This window comes from Ranitomeya variabilis, chromosome 2 (genome assembly GCF_051348905.1).
Source record: "Ranitomeya variabilis isolate aRanVar5 chromosome 2, aRanVar5.hap1, whole genome shotgun sequence".
Taxonomy (NCBI): Eukaryota; Metazoa; Chordata; class Amphibia; order Anura; family Dendrobatidae; genus Ranitomeya; species Ranitomeya variabilis.
Genome location: NC_135233.1, coordinates 1110305449 through 1110324836, shown reverse-complemented (window position 1 = coordinate 1110324836; position 19388 = coordinate 1110305449). Strand labels below are relative to the sequence as shown.

Here is a 19388-nt window from a genome sequence, read left to right as displayed (position 1 = left end):
TGCTTAAACATTCTTTCCTCCAGACGTAGAGGATGCCCCCTTGTCCCTGTCACCGGTCTATGATTAAAAAGATCAGCAGAAAGGTCTTTGTACTGTCCCCTCATATATTTATACATTAACATAAGATCACCCCTTAGTCTTCGTTTTTCCAAACTAAATAGCCCCAAGTGTAATAACCTATCTTGGTATTGCAGACCCCCCAGTCCTCTAATAACCTTGGTCGCTCTTCTCTGCACCCGCTCCAGTTCAGCTATGTCTTTCTTATACACCGGAGACCAGAACTGTGCACAGTATTCTAAGTGTGGTCGAACTAGTGACTTGTATAGAGGTAAAATGATGTTCTCCTCATGAGCATCTATGCCTCTTTTAATACATCCCATTATTTTATTTGCCTTTGTAGCAGCTGCCTGACACTGGCCACTGAATATGAGTTTGTCATCCACCCATACACCCAGGTCTTTTTCATTGACGGTTTTGCCCAGAGTTTTAGAATTAAGCACATAGTTATACATCTTATTACTTCTACCCAAGTGCATGACCTTACATTTATCCCCATTAAAGCTCATTTGCCATTTATCAGCCCAAGCTTCTAGTTTACATAAATCATCCTGTAATATAAAATTGTCCTCCCCTGTATTGATTACAAAGTTGTCTGGCAGGCGTGTTTTCTTCCAACGCCGTTACTCGACTCTGGATGCTTGTCGAAGTTTTTTGTGACATTGTTATGCCAAGGTTACCTATTGATTTGTCGCACTTTGCCATGCATGAGAGGGGCGACTGAGTCTATGGCTGATGTGAGGGTAGCGCTATAGAAAGCGGTGGCGCTGTCCATGTCGTGAAGTGAAGATATGGAGGACAGAGGTAGAAGAGAGTCTGAGAGTCTGTGAATGTCTAGGTGTGCGAGGTTTCTGCGAGGATGTGGTAGTGGCTGGACGTGCGGGGCGGGTGAGGAGGACAAGGATGAGAAGGTGAGTAGATGGTGGTCAGATAGGGGGAAGGGAGAGGTTGTGAGATTAGATATGGAACAGAGGCGGGTGAAGATGAGGTCTAATGTATCTGTCTGTGTGGGTGGTTATGGAGGACCACTGAGTAAGTCCAAAGGATGAAGTAAGGGACAGGAGCTTGGAGGCTGCTGGCTGGTGGGTGTCAGTAGGGATATTAAAGTCACCCATGATGATGGTGGGGATGTCAGCAGAGAGGAAGTGAAGAAGCCAGGTGGAGAATTGTTCAATGAAGGCAGTGGCTGAGCCCGGTGGTTGGTATTTGACAGCCATTTGGAGATTCGAGGGAGAGTAGATACGGACAGAGTGAACCACGAAAGAAGGGAGGATTCGGGAGGGTTGGGGTTGGATAGGGTTGAAGGAGCAGTTTTTAGAAAGAAGGAAACCCACTCCTCCGTCATGTCTGTTGCCAGAGCGAGTAGTGTGGGTAAAGTGGAGGCCACGGTAACTCAGTGCAGCTGGGGAGGCCGTGTCAGGGGGCGCCAGCCAGGTCTCAGTGAGGGCCAGGAAGGAAAGGTTACGGGAAGTGAAGAGATCGTGGATCACGTGGAGCTTGTTGCAGATGGAGCGGGAATTCCAAAATGCTCCAGAGAGAGGAAGCAGAGTGATGGGGGTCAGTGGCACAGATTTTAAGCGTGAGGGATTGCGGTAGTTTCTCTTAGTGTGGGAAGGATAGGGGTGAGGATTAGCGGGATGTGTGAGGCGGGGTCAGGATTGGGGATATGTCGCCAGCAGTGAGAAGGAGCAGAGAGAGGGAAAGCAGATGGGTGAAGGAGCATGATCGGCTTATAGCATGTTTTAGCAGGAGAGGTCTGAGGTTAAGGAGCAGGTCTGCAGATGAAGCGAGGTGGGTGGTAGGAGAGAGGGGGAGATAGTTATTTGGTTCGAGAGTGCAGGGGTTTGGGGTTAGCGAAGGACAGTGAGGATTAATGGAGCAAAAACGGTGAGGGCAAATGTGAGTATGGTTAAAGAGCAGGGGAAGAAAAGAAAAGCAAGTAAAATTAGAAGACATTGATTATTTCTACCTTTTGACCGATTTCTGGACTATTTCTGGTATATTTCTGATGTTACACTTTAAAGATGTCACATCTGACCTGCTCCATTCAACTTACACCATTCAACTGACCATGAAATGGAGCCAGGTGAGAGAGAGAGGAGGAGGAAGGAGGTGGAGGACAGTTCACAGCAGGGAGTAATTAACAGATTGCAGTTATAGAACATTTGATTAGCATCACAGCTGAAGAAAGACAGAATAAAACGGAAGGATGGAGCTAGGTGTGAGGAGCATGGATATATCAATCAGCATTCAGTAAATTTGAAGTATGATACATGGAATTAAAGTTAGGGAAAAAGCAGCAGCGTACCAGGCAGAACAGAGGAAGAGGAGAACATGGGATTCTGGGGTGCAGTGTGTATTCTGGATTAAGAGACAGTTCAGACGTACCTGTGGATGAAAGCAGATGGATCAGGACATGACAGCATGAAGGAGAATATACCATGGGTTACCATTCTGGTAGATTTCTGATGTTACACTTTAAAGATGTCACTTCAAATGATGTCACATCTGACCAAGGTCATATTTGACCCGCTTCATTCAACTTATACCATTCAAAATGGTTACAGGTATATTACAGGTTATGTGTTATCTGCCCCTGTAGACGGTGTATCCTCCATATTACAGGTTATGTGTTATCTGCCCCTGTATACGGTGTATCCTCCATATTACAGGTTATGTGTTATCTGCCCCTGTATACGGTGTATCCTCCATATTACAGGTTATGTGTTATCTGCCCCTGTATACGGTGTATCCTCCATATTACAGGTTATGTGTTATCTGCCCCTGTATACGGTGTATCCTCCATATTACAGGTCATGTGTTATCTGCCCCTGTATACGGTGTATCCTCCATATTACAAGTTATGTGTTATCTGCCCCCTTATATAACGTGTATCCTCCGTATTACAGGTCATGTGTTATCTGCCCCTATTTGCTGTGTATCCTCCGTATTACAGGTCATGTGTTATCTGCCCCTATTTGCTGTGTATCCTCCATATTACAGGTCATGTGTTATCTGCCCCTATTTGCTGTGTATCTTCCATATTACAGGTCATGTGTTATCTGCCCCTATTTGCTGTGTATCCTCCATATTACAGGTGGTGTCTCATTATTTGCCTGCAGGTTCCAGTCTTTGCCCACTCACCCTCAGCGCTTTGATGCAACGTTTTTTGTGGGGGGCCCTGTGTGGTCTCTTGATTGGTGTCCGACACTGTGGGGTTCGTCTTCCAGCCAGTATGTGGCGCTATATTGTCACCGTGGGATGGACGACAGGCACAGGCTTGAACTTACATACACTGGACCCGCACTGCTACAGTTATGGTGCCTCGGAGCCCTCAGTCCGGACCAAGGGTTTGTATCTGAGCAGGATTTGGCCCATCCTAGAACAGGATATAGGGCGATGTGTCCTACAGACAGGACAGGATATAGGGTGATGTCATGTAATGTGTCCTACAGACAGGACAGGATATAGGGTGATGTCATGTAATGTGTCCTACAGACAGGATATAGGGTTGTGGCGACACGAGGGTCAGTGGGTGCCATAGTCCTCTAGCCAAAACCACATGGACGAAGGATCATCCCACTAAACGCCTGCTCTCCTTTCTCCGTAGACATAATACTACTCAGACAACACAGGGTGAGGGTAACAGTGTGGCAATATTTTATTGAACCACAAAACAGACAAATAACACATAAAACCCAGCACAAACTGTCCCAGCACAGTACCCAAGATGGTGCAAAATTATAGAGTCTCACCCTTCCGCTGACTCACCGGGATTAGAGCAGCTGTATCTTCAGAGCTTCCATGGCCGACTACCCCACCTGTGGCATGCACACAGAGAGGAGGTAACGACAAGCTTAGGAAGATGACAGTCCATTGAGGTATAAGGCCAATTGACCAGAGGGTCACAACTTGGCTTCTCCGAACATCTCCATGGAGCCAGGTGACCGGAGGGTCCCATTTATTGCTTTCACAAACTTATCCATGGGGCTCAGGTGACTGGTTGGTCCAAATCTTAACTACCCCAAATGTTTCCATGGTTCGGTGATGCTCAATGGAGCAGATCTGTATTCTTTCATCCGGGGCTGAGGTCCCCTAGGCTGGCATCCTGTAGAATGACAAATCTGTGTCCCTCCTGAAGGAGCCATGATGTCTTGGCTGCTGTCCTTTAGAGTCTCTGGTTCTTTGGATGTCTGGATGTATGTCTGTTACAGAGGTGCAAATATACTCTTCTTATAGTTAACAACTGTACTTCAAGCCAGCTTCCACAGGTAAAGGGGAATAATGGTGACTAGATCAACTCACATTGTTTAATTATGTAACCTATTTGCATGTTTTTCCCTTTATTTTGCAAGTCAACAAACTGGCTGGCCTGGACAATGTGTAATCAACATATCAGCAAACATTGTTCAATTATACTGTGTCTCTAGTCATCCAGGATAACAGCACAATAGGTTTCATCAAATGACAATTTAAAACTCAATATTACAGGCTTATACGATCAAAACTCTGTATTTTCTTGACCAACCAGAAAGAAACACACAAATTCAAAAGTCAACATACAGCTAACAGTAAATGACACCAGGCTTACTGAAAATAGATGTCTGGTTAATTAAGATAAAATGCAGTGTCGTTACAAGGGTGATGTTTATTACAGACATGACAGGGTGTAGGGTGATGTCAGTAAATGTATCCTACAGACAGGACAGGATATAGGGTGACGTCCCTGTCCCGGTGATTTCAGGGGGTGTTAGTTTTGCTTCCTGTAATGTTCTGGTTTGTCTCGCTCTCGGCTCTTTTAGGGTTGTCTCGGCTGCGTCCCTTTCTTACGGTTTGGCAGTGGATGACGGCTGCATATGGGACCTGAAGTTTTGTCCTAGTGGTGGTTGGGAGCCTCCCGGGACCCCCAGGAAGGTAAGGCTTTGGACGTTGATGTGGCTTGTGACCTCTTTGCTGTGGGGTTCCCTGGTGTATAACTCCGGTTGTCGCTGGTGCAGGGTCCGGAGATGGCGCGGCTTGGACTCCTGGCAGCGGCGTTATCCAGTGGCCATGTACAGATCTACAGCCTACCTCACCCAGAGTCTCTCCACTCCCACCGAAAAACTCAGGGAAAAGGTAGGAGGGTACTGACTCCTGAACACCGAAACCCAGGTGTCTTTTATGGGGGGACAGATCACCCGAGTATGTATGAATAGAGAAAACAAGAGGTTGTGTAGGAGGCTCCGGTAACTCATAAGGAAAGATAAGGAGATGTGTGCGATAATGGAGAAATAACTGATTCAGACGATCGAGATGCAGGAGGGCGGTCCGAAAACCATTAAAGAACAAATAGTTGGGGATTAGTTTTTGTAGAGGAAGCAGCCCCTATAGAAATGGAGACAGAAACAATCTCCCAGATAGCCTCATACAGAGTGGGGCTGGAAATCCAGAATGTCAAAAAAGTAAGTACACCCCTGACATTTTTGTAAATATTTTATATGTTTTCATGGTAATACACTGAAGATTAGAGGTGGGTGAACCCGACCAGAAAAGTTCACCAGGATTTTCATGGTGTTTGTCACGCTCTTATGTGCATGACAGTGCAATAAACATTGCTTCTGATGGGCGGTAAACACTGCTTCTGATGGGCGGTAAACACTGCTTCTGATGGGCGGTAAGCACTGCTTATGATGGGTGGTAAACACTGCTTCTGATGGGCGGTAAACACTGCTTATGATGGGTGGTAAACACTGCTTCTGATGGGCGGTAAACACTGCTTCTGATGGGTGGTAAACACTGCTTCTTATCGATGGTAAACACTGCTTCTGATGGGCGGTAAACACTGCCTCTGATGGGCGGTAAACACTGCTTCTGATGGGCGGTAAACACTGCTTCTGATGGGCGGTAAACACTGCTTCTTATCGATGGTAAACACTGCTTCTGATGGGCGGTAAACACTGCTCCTGATGGGCGGTAAACACTGCTTCTGATGGGCGGTAAACACTGCTTCTGATGGGTGGTAAACACTGCTTCTTATCGATGGTAAACACTGCTTCTGATGGGCGGTAAACACTGCTCCTGATGGGCGGTAAACACTGCTTCTGATGGGCGGTAAACACTGCTTCTGATGGGCGGTAAACACTGCTTCTGATGGGCGGTAAACACTGCTTCTGATGGGCGGTAAACACTGCCTCTGATGGGCGGTAAACACTGCTTCTGATGGGCGGTAAACACTGCTTCTGATTGGCTGTAAGCACTGCCTCTGATCGGCGGTAAGCACTGCTTCTGATGGGCGGTAAACACTGCTTCTGATGGGCGGTAAACACTGCTCCTGATGGGCGGTAAACACTGCTTCTGATGGGCGGTAAACACTGCTTCTGATGGGCGGTAAACACTGCTTCTGATGGGCGGTAAACACTGCCTCTGATGGGCGGTAAACACTGCTTCTGATGGGCGGTAAACACTGCTTCTGATTGGCTGTAAGCACTGCCTCTGATCGGCGGTAAGCACTGCTTCTGATGGGCAGTAAACACTGCTTCTGATTGGCTGTAAGCACTGCCTCTGATGGGCGGTAAGCACTGCCTCTGATCGGCGGTAAGCACTGCTTCTGATGGGCAGTAAACACTGCTTCTGATCGGCGGTAAAATCATTACCGTCAGTCACACCGCCTCGGTTACTACTAATATATAAATCCCGTCTGTATCAAAAACCTCTCAACAACTGAGAAAAGAGAACAGAAAAAGCACAAAGATAGTTTTTTATCATAAATAAATAAATTGCAATTTTTTATTAAATATACAATAATGGACACAAAAAAAGAAAAAATGTAAATCTAAAACAAATACCTCAGATTTGAGGGATGCTGATGGCTAAAGACACCATAAAACACACTCTGCTAGTAATGAACACATTCTAATAAAAAATGTATAAAAACGATCATATGTGATAGAGGGGTGCAGCCTGCCTATAAGAGGGCTTCCTAAATCAAATCTCATGATAGAGGGATAATTAAAGTGCCAGTGCTGAGGTAGGAGGAAAGTGGCGGCCTCGGTCAGTATCGTATATGGAATGCCCAGGTGCTCAATTATGCCGTAATGGAATTCCCTTATTGTAAGGACTATAAGACGCCTAAAGGATCCTACTTAAAATTATATCACTGCAAATGACATGGAGTGAACTCAATAAATGTCAGGCTGGAATTCCCTCAAAGTAATAGTTATAGAGTGTGTGGGGTCAGTGCCGCGTCCCTCCATCCCGACGCGCGTTTTGTCTACAATTTTAAAAACGGTCGTGGGGTCCCCTTATTTTTGACAACCAGCCTTGCTAAAACAGACATCTGGGAGCTGGTATTCTCAGGCTGGTAAGGGGTAATGGATATTGGCCCCCACCCAACCTATAAATAGCAGCAGGCCAGAAAAGGCACATCTATTAGATGCATCAGTTCTGGAGCTTTGCCCGGCTCTTTCCACTTGCCCTTTAGTGGTGGAAAGTGGGGTTCATATATGTGGGGTTGATGTCACCTTTGTATTGTCAGGTGACATCAAGCCCACGGTTTAGTAAAGGAAAGGCATCTATAAGACATCTATACACTCACCGGCCACTTTATTAGGTACACCTGTCCAACTTCTTGTTAACACTTAATTTCTAATCAGCCAATCACATGGCGGCAACTCAGTGCATTTAGGCATGTAGACATGGTCAAGACAATCTCCTGCAGTTCAAACCGAGCATCAGTATGGGGAAGAAAGGTGATTTGAGTGCCTTTGAACGTGGCATGGTTGTTGGTGCCAGAAGGGCTGGTCTGAGTATTTCAGAAACTGCTGATCTACTGGGATTTTCACGCACAACCATCTCTAGGGTTTACAGAGAATGGTCCGAAAAAGAAAAAAAATCCAGTGAGCGGCAGTTCTGTGGGCGGAAATGCCTTGTTGATGCCAGAGGTCAGAGGAGAATGGGCAGACTGGTTCGAGCTGATAGAAAGGCAACAGTGACTCAAATCGCCACCCGTTACAACCAAGGTAGGCCTAAGAGCATCTCTGAACGCACAGTGCGTCGAACTTTGAGGCAGATGGGCTACAGCAGCAGAAGACCACACCGGGTACCACTCCTTTCAGCAAAGAACAGGAAACTGAGGCTACAATTTGTACAAGCTCATCGAAATTGGACAGTAGAAGATTGGAAAAACGTTGCTTGGTCTGATGAGTCTCGATTTCTGCTGCGACATTCGGATGGTAGGGTCAGAATTTGGCGTAAACAACATGAAAGCATGGATCCATCCTGCCTTGTATGGAGCATCTTTGGGATGTGCAGCCGACAAATCTGCGGCAACTGTGTGATGCCATCATGTCAATATGGACCAAAATCTCTGAGGAATGCTTGCAGCACCTTGTTGAATCTATGCCACGAAGAATTGAGGCAGTTCTGAAGGCAAAAGGGGGTCCAACCCGTTACTAGCATGGTGTACCTAATAAAGTGGCCGGTGAGTGTATATTACTAATAATGTAGATATATGGTAAATAAAGACACAGCCAGAATAAACACTTAAACTTTAAACACTTAAAAATTACAAGCACAGTTATACTCGCCTAACGCCCATTACACTGAAGCCCTCGTTCTCCTGTAATAAAAAAAAAATAAAAAAAATAAAAAACAGCAATATCCTTCACCTATCCGTCGTTCTGTCCCACACCATAATCCATGTCTGGGGAATTAGTTGTTTTCAACCTGGAAGGTGCCAAGATGCGACCGGCAGGCTGAGAACCACTGGGGAATGAGCTGCTGCGAGTGCAGCGTCAGTGACCAGCGGTGACGTCATTGAGGTTACCTCCAATCAATCAGGCTCCGTTCCCAGCCGGGCTGAACTGCGGTGACCTCAATGGGATCCAACTAAGCGCAAACCGGATGGAATAGCATGCCGCTGCAAGATGCTGTGGTAGCCATGCTGGTTCAGTATGCCTTCAATTTTGAATACATCCCCAACAGTGACACCATCACACCTCCTCCTCCATGCTTCATGGTGGGAACCAGGCATGTAGAGTCCATCCGTTCACCTTTTCTGCGTCGCACAAAGACACCGTGGTTGGAACCAAAGATCTCAAATTTGGACTCATCAGACCAAAGCACAGATTTCCACTGGTCTAATGTCCATTCCTTGTGTTCTTTAGCCCAAACAAGTCTCTTCTGCTTGTTGCCTGTCCTTAGCAGTGGTTTCCTAGCAGCTATTTTACCATGAAGGCCTGCTGCACAAAGTCTCCTCTTAACAGATGTTGTAGAGATGTGTCTGCTGCTAGAACACTGTGTGGCATTGACCTGGTCTCTAATCTGAGCTGCTGTTAACCTGCGATTTCTGAGGCTGGTGACTCGGATAAACTTATCCTCAGAAGCAGAGGTGACTCTTGGTCTTCCTTTCCTGGGGCGGTCCTCATGTGAGCCAGTTTCTTTGTAGCGCTTGATGGTTTTTGCCACTGCACTTGGGGACACTTTCAAAGTTTGCCCAATTTTTTGGACTGACTGACCTTCATTTCTTAAAGTAATGACGGCCACTCGTTTTTCTTTACTTAGCTGCTTTTTTCTTGCCATAATACAAATTCTAACAGTCTATTCAGTAGGACTATCAGCTGTGTATCCACCAGACTTCTGCACAACACAACTGATGGTCCCAACCCCATTTATAAGGCAAGAAATCCCACTTATTAAACCTGACAGGGCACACCTGTGAAGTGAAGACCATTCCCGGTGACTACCTCTTGAAGCTCATCAAGAGAATGCCAAGAGTGTGCAAAGCAGTCATCACAGCAAAAGGTGGCTACTTTGAAGAACCTAGAATATAAGACATAATTTCAGCTGTTTCACACTTTCTTGTTAAGTATATAATTCCACTAGATAGTTAGGCCATCCCTGTCCATCGGGTCCATCATTAATGCTCCATTTTAGGGTCCATCGTTAATGGTCCATTTTCCGGTCCATCATTAATGCTCCATTTTCCGGGGCCATCATTAATGGTCCATTTTCGGGGCCATCATTAATGGTCCATTTTCGGGTCCATCGTTAATGGTCCATTTTCGGGTCCATCATTAATGGTCCATTTTCGGGTCCATCGTTAATGCTCCATTTTCGGGTCCATCGTTAATGCTCCATTTTCGGGTCCATCGTTAATGCTCCATTTTCGGGTCCATCGTTAATGCTCCATTTTCGGGTCCATCGTTAATGCTCCATTTTCAGGTCCATCGTTAATGGTCCATTTTCGGGTCCATCGTTAATGGTCCATTTTCGGGTCCATCATTAATGCTCCATTTTCCGGGGCCATCATTAATGGTCCATTTTCGGGGCCATCATTAATGGTCCATTTTCGGGTCCATCGTTAATGCTCCATTTTCCGGGGCCATCATTAATGGTCCATTTTCGGGGCCATCATTAATGGTCCATTTTCGGGTCCATCGTTAATGGTCCATTTTCGGGTCCATCATTAATGCTCCATTTTCCGGGCCATCATTAATGGTCCATTTTCGGGGCCATTATTAATGGTCCATTTTCGGGTCCATCATTAATGGTCCATTTTCGGGTCCATCATTAATGCTCCATTTTCGGGTCCATCGTTAATGCTCCATTTTCGGGTCCATCGTTAATGCTCCATTTTCGGGTCCATCGTTAATGCTCCATTTTCGGGTCCATCGTTAATGCTCCATTTTCAGGTCCATCGTTAATGGTCCATTTTCGGGTCCATCGTTAATGGTCCATTTTCGGGTCCATCGTTAATGCTCCATTTTCAGGTCCATCATTAATGGTCCATTTTCGGGTCCATCATTATTGCTCCATTTTCGGGTCCATCGTTAATGGTCCATTTACAGGTCCCATATACAGTGCACACGTGGTCCCTTATACAGGTCCCGTATACAGTGCACACATGGTCCCATATACAGATCCCATATACAGTGCACACATGGTCCCTTATACAGGTCCCGTATACAGTGCACACGTGGTCCTATGTACAGATCCCATATACAGTGCACACGTGGTCCCATATACAGGTGCCATATACAGTGCGCACGTGGTCCCTTATACAGGTCCCGTATACAGTGCACACATGGTCCCATATACAGATCCCATATACAGTGCACACATGGTCCCTTATACAGGTCCCGTATACAGTGCACACGTGGTCCCATATACAGATCCCATATACAGTGCACACGTGGTCCCATATACAGGTGCCATATACAGTGCACACGTGGTCCCGTATACAGGTCCCATATACAGAGCACACATGGTCCCTTATACAGGTCCCATATACAGTGCACACGTGGTCCCATGTACAGGTCCTATATACAGAGCACACGTGGTCCCATATACAGGTCCCATATACAGTGCATACGTGGTCCCATATACGGTGCATACATGGTCCCATATACAGAGCACACGTCCCATATACAGGTCCCATGTACAGGTCCCATATACAGGTCCCATGTACAGTGCACACGTCCCATATACAGGTTATATATACAGTGCACACATGGTCCCATATACAGGTCCCATATACAGTGCACATGTGGTCCCATCTACAGGTCCCATATAATACAGAGCACACGTCCCATATACAGGTCCCATGTACAGTGCACACGTCCCATATACAGGTCCTATATACAGTGCACACATGGTCCCATTTACAGGTCCCATATACAGTGCACACGTGGTCCCTTATACAGGTCCCATATACAGAGCACACGTGGTCCCATGTACAGCTCCTATATACAGAGCACACGTCCCATATACAGTGCACACGTGGTCCCATATACGGTGCATACATGGTCCCATACACAGAGCACACGTGATCCCATGTACAGGTCCTATATACAGAGCACAAGTGGTCCCATATACAGGTCCCATATACAGAGCACACATGATCCCTTATACAAGTCCCATATACGGTGCATACATGGTCCGATATACAGAGCACACGTGGTCCCTTATATAGGTCCCATATACAGAGCACACGTGGTCCCATGTACAGGTCCCATATACAGTGCACACGTGGTCCCTTATACAGGTCCCATATACAGTGCACACGTGGTCCCATGTACAGGTCCTATATACAGAGCACATGTCCCATATACAGGTCCCATATACAGTGCACACGTCCCATGTACAGTGCACACGTCCCATATACAGGTCCTATATACAGTGCACACATGGTCCCATTTACAGGTCCCATATACAGTGCACACGTGGTCCCTTATACAGGTCCCATATACAGAGCACACATGGTCCCATATACAGGTCCCATATACAGAGCACACATGGTCCCATATACAGTGCACACGTGGTCCCATATACGGTGCATACATGGTCCCATACACAGAGCACACGTGATCCCTTATACAGGTCCCATATACAGTGCACACGTCCCATATACAGGTCCCATGTACAGTGCACACGTCCCATATACAGGTCCTATATACAGTGCACACATGGTCCCATTTACAGGTCCCATATACAGTGCACACGTGGTCCCTTATACAGGTCCCATATACAGAGCACACATGGTCCCATATACAGGTCCCATATACAGAGCACACGTGATCCCTTATACAGGTCCCATATACAGAGCACACGTGGTCCCATTTACAGGTCCCATATACAGAGCACACATGGTCCCATATACAGGTCCCATATACAGAGCACACATGGTCCCATATACAGGTCCCATATACAGAGCACACATGGTCCCATATACAGGTCCCATATACAGAGCACACGTGATCCCTTATACAGGTCCCATATACAGAGCACACGTGGTCCCTTATACAGGTCCCATATACAGAGCACACATGGTCCCATATACAGGTCCCATATACAGAGCACACGTGATCCCATATACGGTGCATACATGGTCCCATACACAGAGCATACGTGATCCCTTATACAGGTCCCATATACAGAGCACATGTCCCATGTACAGGTCCTATATACAGAGCACACGTGGTCCCATATACAGGTCCCATATACAGTGCACACGTGGTCCCATATACAGGTCCCATATACAGAGCACACATGGTCCCATATACAGGTCCCATATACAGAGCACACGTGGTCCCATTTACAGGTCCCATATACAGAGCACACATGGTCCCATATACAGGTCCCATATACAGAGCACACATGGTCCCATATACAGGTCCCATATACAGTGCACACGTGGTCCCATATACGGTGCATACATGGTCCCATACACAGAGCATACGTGATCCCTTATACAGGTCCCATATACAGAGCACATGTCCCATGTACAGGTCCTATATACAGAGCACACGTGGTCCCATATACAGGTCCCATATACAGTGCACACGTGGTCCCATATACGGTGCATACATGGTCCCATACACAGCACACGTGATCCCTTATACAGGTCCCATATACAGTGCACACGTGGTCCCATGTACAGGTCCCATATACAGTGCACACATGGTCCCATGTACAGGTCCTATATACAGAGCACACGTGGTCCCATATACAGGTCCCATATACAGTGCACACGTGGTCCCATATACGGTGCATACATGGTCCCATACACAGAGCACACGTGATCCCTTATATAGGTCCCATATACAGAGCACATGTGTTCCCATGTACAGGTCCTATATACAGAGCACACGTGGTCCCATATACAGGTCCCATATACAGTGCACACGTGGTCCCATATACGGTGCATACATGGTCCCATACACAGAGCACACGTGATCCCTTATATAGGTCCCATATACAGAGCACATGTGTTCCCATGTACAGGTCCTATATACAGAGCACACGTGGCCCCTTATATAGGTCCCATATACAGAGCACATGTGGTCACATGTACAGGTCCTATATACAGAGCACACGTGGTCCCATATACGGTGCATACATGGTCCCATATACAGAGCACATGTGGTCCCATATACTGGTCCCATATACAGTGCACACGTGGTCCCATATACAGGTCCCATATACAGAGCACACGTGGTCCCATATACAGGTGCCATATACAGAGCACACGTGGTCCCATATACAGATCCCATATACAGTGCACACGTGGTCCCATATACAGGTACCATATACCGTGCACACGTGGTCCCATATACAGGTCCCATATACAGAGCACACGTGGTCCCATATACAGGTGCCATATACAGAGCACACGTGGTCCCATATACAGATCCCATATACAGTGCACACGTGGTCCCATATACAGGTCCCATATACAGAGCACACGTGGTCCCATATACAGGTGCCATATACAGAGCACACGTGGTCCCATATACAGATCCCATATACAGTGCACACGTGGTCCCATATACAGGTCCCATATACAGAGCACACGTGGTCCCATATACAGGTGCCATATACAGTGCACACGTGGTCCCATATACAGGTGCCATATACAGAGCACACGTGGTCCCATATACAGATCCCATATACAGTGCACACGTGGTCCCATATACAGGTCCCATATACAGAGCACACGTGGTCCCATATACAGGTGCCATATACAGAGCACACGTGGTCCCATATACAGATCCCATATACAGTGCACACGTGGTCCCATATACAGGTCCCATATACAGAGCACACGTGGTCCCATATACAGATCCCATATACAGTGCACACGTGGTCCCATATACAGATCCCATATACAGAGCACACGTGGTCCCATATACAGGTCCCATATACAGAGCACACGTGGTCCCATATACAGGTCCCATATACAGAGCACACGTGGTCCCATATACAGATCCCATATACAGTGCACACGTGGTCCCATATACAGATCCCATATACAGAGCACACGTGGTCCCATATACAGGTCCCATATACAGAGCACACGTGGTCCCATATACAGATCCCATATACAGTGCACACGTGGTCCCATATACAGGTCCCATATACAGAGCACACGTGGTGCCATATACAGGTGCCATATACAGAGCACACGTGGTCCCATATACAGATCCCATATACAGTGCACACGTGGTCCCATATACAGGTCCCATATACAGAGCACACGTGGTCCCATATACAGATCCCATATACAGTGCACACGTGGTCCCATATACAGGTGCCATATACAGAGCACACGTGGTCCCATATACAGGTCCCATATACAGAGCACACGTGGTCCCATATACAGGTCCCATATACAGAGCACACGTGGTCCCATATACAGATCCCATATACAGTGCACACGTGGTCCCATATACAGATCCCATATACAGAGCACACGTGGTCCCATATACAGGTCCCATATACAGAGCACACGTGGTCCCATATACAGATCCCATATACAGTGCACACGTGGTCCCATATACAGGTGCCATATACAGAGCACACGTGGTCCCATATACAGATCCCATATACAGTGCACACGTGGTCCCATATACAGGTCCCATATACAGAGCACACGTGGTCCCATATACAGATCCCATATACAGTGCACACGTGGTCCCATATACAGATCCCATATACAGAGCACACGTGGTCCCATATACAGATCCCATATACAGAGCACACGTGGTCCCATATACAGATCCCATATACAGAGCACACGTGGTCCCATATACAGATCCCATATACAGTGCACACGTGGTCCCATATACAGGTGCCATATACAGAGCACACGTGGTCCCATATGCAGGTCCCATATACAGAGCACACGTGGTCCCATATACAGGTCCCATATACAGAGCACACGTGGTCCCATATACAGATCCCATATACAGTGCACACGTGGTCCCATATACAGATCCCATATACAGAGCACACGTGGTCCCATATACAGGTCCCATATACAGAGCACACGTGGTCCCATATACAGATCCCATATACAGTGCACACGTGGTCCCATATACAGGTCCCATATACAGAGCACACGTGGTCCCTTATATCCTTGGCAGAGATATTATTTTCTTTAGGGTCCGTGTATACTTACTTTCTGATAGGGTCACTGTTAGGGTTACCAGGGGCCCAGAGGTTGAGCTAGGGGCCATTCTGCCACACATCAGGGTGTATACAACGTATTTTAGCATAAATCAGACTGAGTTCTACACTCCAGACTATTGACCAAGATATATTAGACCAATACAGCATAGTCAATGGAAATGAAAACTTAGCTTTTACTTCCTATTATTCTAAAATTCTGTTGGCAACAAACAAAATATCAATATAAAGTGCTCAAAATCACCAGTGCATATAACAAACGGTCTGGTCTCACCCGATTGTGGATTCTTGTTTCCTGAGATCCAGCTCAAGTTTCTGAGACCATGGTAGTGAGAGAACATACAGGGGGGAGAGTACTAGGGTCTGACTTCCCTGTCGTGCCCACTGTGCGAGACCCCCGCCCTGACAAGGGCAGTACCCAAGTATGGAACTACCTTCTAATACCCATGGTACGTATAGCCTCCCTGGGGGTCCTGAAAATTGCTGCCCAACGCGTTTCCCCCCCTGTTCAGGGGGTTCGTCAGGGGAAGTAGTCCAAAATAAGAGTATAAGTCTCCTGCACTGGCAAGTGAGACAATCTCCATTGTGTACCCTCGGAGAGAGGCACGTAACACAGAATGAAGTCTCAGGACACCCAGGGAGGCTGTACGTACCATGGGTACTAGAAGGTAGTTCCATACTTGGGTACTGCCCTTGTCAGGGCGGGAGTCTCGCACAGTTTGCGTTTGTTTGTTGCCAACAGAATTTTAGAATAATAGGAAGTAAAAGCTAAGTTTTCATTTCAATTGACTATGCTGTATTGGTCACACATCAGGGTGCCAGCCTCCGCGGCCAGCAGGGTGAGGACAAGGGGACTAGAGGGGCTGGATAGTTAGGCCATCCCTGTCCATCGGATCCATCATTATTGGTCCATTTTCGGGTCCATCATTATTGGTCCATTTTCGGGTCCATCATTAATGGTCCATATTCGGGTCCATTTTCGGGTCCATCATTAATGCTCCATTTTCGGGTCCATCGTTAATGCTCCATTTTCAGGTCCATCATTAATGGTCAATTTTCGGGTCCATTTTCTGGTCCATTTTTGGGTCCATCATTATTGGTCCATTTTTCGGGTCCATCGTTAATGGTCCATTTTCGGGTCCATCGTTAATGGTCCATTTTCGAGTCCATCATTAATGGTCCATTTTCGGGTCCATTTTTAATGGTCCTTTTTTGGGTCCATCATTATTGGTCCATTTTCGGGTCCATCGTTAATGCTCCATTTTCGGGTCCATCATTATTGGTCCATTTTCGGGTCCATCATTATTGGTCCATTTTCGGGTCCATCGTTAATGGTCCATTTTCGGGTCCATCATTATGGGTCCATCAATAATAGTCCATTTTCGGGTCCATCATTAAGGATCCATTTTCGGGTCCATCATTAAGGATCCATTTTCAGGTCCATCATTAATGGTCCGTTTTCAGGTCCATCATTAATGGTCCATATTCGGGTCCATCATTAATGGTCAATTTTCGTGTCCATTTTCTGGTCCATTTTCGGGTCCATCATTAATGGTCCATTTTCGGGTCCATCATTAATGGTCCATTTTCCGGTCCATGATTATTGGTCCATTTTCGGGTCCATCATTAATGGTCCATTTTCGGGTCTGCCGCTCCTCTGGTTGTCAGTGATGGTGCAGTGTGTCAGTATTTAGGGCCCCACGTCGTCTCCCAGGAGCCCGCTTTGCTCGCTCACGTTTTTCTGCCTCCTCATCGCTGATCTCATGATGCGTCTCCCCGGACAGGCACCATTGTGAGCAGGTAATCGGCCCCCAGCATCACTCACTGGCTCAGGTCTGCTGATAGTGATGCAGACATCAGAGGGTTAACCCTGTGCACTCCCCTTTCCTCACTCTCATAGAGGGGTCTCACGTGCCCCCTCCCCTGGTGTCATTGTCAGGCCTGCAGATGGTCATTACACGGCTGATCGACTGCAGCCTGTGACTTTAACTCTTTTGTGACTGTAACCCATTCTGTCCCCTGCAGCGAGGCCTCGCACCATCCTCCAGCAGGTGAGGACAGGGTTAATGTCAGACACAGATCAGTGTAAGGGCCCAATGAGGTGTGTAATGGGGGGACAAGGTGACCCCTCCAGGCACCAACTCCCATCATCCATGACTTCTGCGGAGATCAGCATGTAATCTATCACACAATGTATCACTACTCCCATCATCGCTGACCCCGGAGCTCACCATCTAATCCCCCCCCAGTGCTGCGTACACTTCTGCCCCCTCTCCTGCACCCGCTTACACCCCCAAACATCACACTGCTTGTACAGAGGCATCGGCTCCTGTGCTATGTGGTCTCTTTTCAGGACCTTTCCTTGTACCCTGCAGTGATCTGTCACATCTATGAGTCTGGGGTCCATCCATCACTGTGACAGCCTGCTCTTATCTGCCTGCACAGACTTCTCCTGGGGGGCTGAGGACCCAGCTTGGGGGTCGCTGAGCAGACTGACAATGCAGTCACCGGAGGATCAGGGGACAAGCTGTAGAGGACTGTCACTGAGCAGACAATAAGAAGAGAGCTGAGCCTTCCCCTCCTGTCCCTGCACCACTCAAGAGACCCTCCTGTGCCTACCCCAAGTGTCACCACACTAATGTATATGTCTAGGGGGCATCAGTCACCGGAGAGACCCAGCAACCATAAGTCACTGCCCCCTATAGTGGATGTAGTCAGCGTTCTCCTAGGAGGGATCACTGCCCCCTATAGTGGATGTAGTCAGCGTTCTCCTAGGAGGGATCACTGCTCTCTATAGTGGATGTAGTCAGCGTTCTCCTAGGAGGGATCACTGCTCTCTATAGTGGATTTGTTGAGGGAGGATTTAAAGTGATCCTTCACGGTTAACCCAGTGATTTCCAAATTAATATATAAGGTGTTGCCGGCAACTGAAAATGACCAGACGGAGACGTGTGTCTCTGTTTGGGGGGATCAAGCTGATCTCTCTGGCCCCCGTTTATTCTGTATAACTTATCATTGTCATAGAAATTATACTTCAACCAATCAGCATAAGAACACGCTCACAGTTCTTAGCCTATAAGAATGCAGGAACAATCTGTGCGTCAAAGCTTCATAGAACAATACACCCTCAGTCTCATATTCTGTTTAGATTGTAACAATCAAGGTCTCATCAAGGTCTTATAACAGCTGTAAATTTTAGCCTACTAACAAAATTTATATCAAAACAACAAAATGGAGTCGAAAAGCACAAAATGGAGAACCTTTCTAAATTTCTTCCTTCACATTCCCCCCTAGATAAATTTTGTTAATTAATGTCCAGCATCAGAGGTACTATCCCAAGCTATAAGCTCGAGGGGTACTGGTCTTCACATGACTGGTGCCATGTT

At 47.0% G+C, this 19388-nt stretch overlaps 1 protein-coding gene across 3 annotated transcripts in view; it reads left to right on the top strand.

Moving 5' to 3' along the window:
• GTF3C2 (general transcription factor IIIC subunit 2) overlaps positions 1-19388 on the top strand; it is a 160944-nt gene that overhangs the window by 96586 nt on the left and 44970 nt on the right. For all 3 annotated transcript variants that reach the window (XM_077291968.1, XM_077291969.1, XM_077291967.1), the window contains exons 9-11: positions 3180-3407; positions 4860-4971; positions 5055-5172. In XM_077291968.1, coding sequence (XP_077148083.1) covers positions 3180-3407; positions 4860-4971; positions 5055-5172 — 458 coding nt within the window. The remainder of the gene's footprint in view (positions 1-3179; positions 3408-4859; positions 4972-5054; positions 5173-19388) is intronic.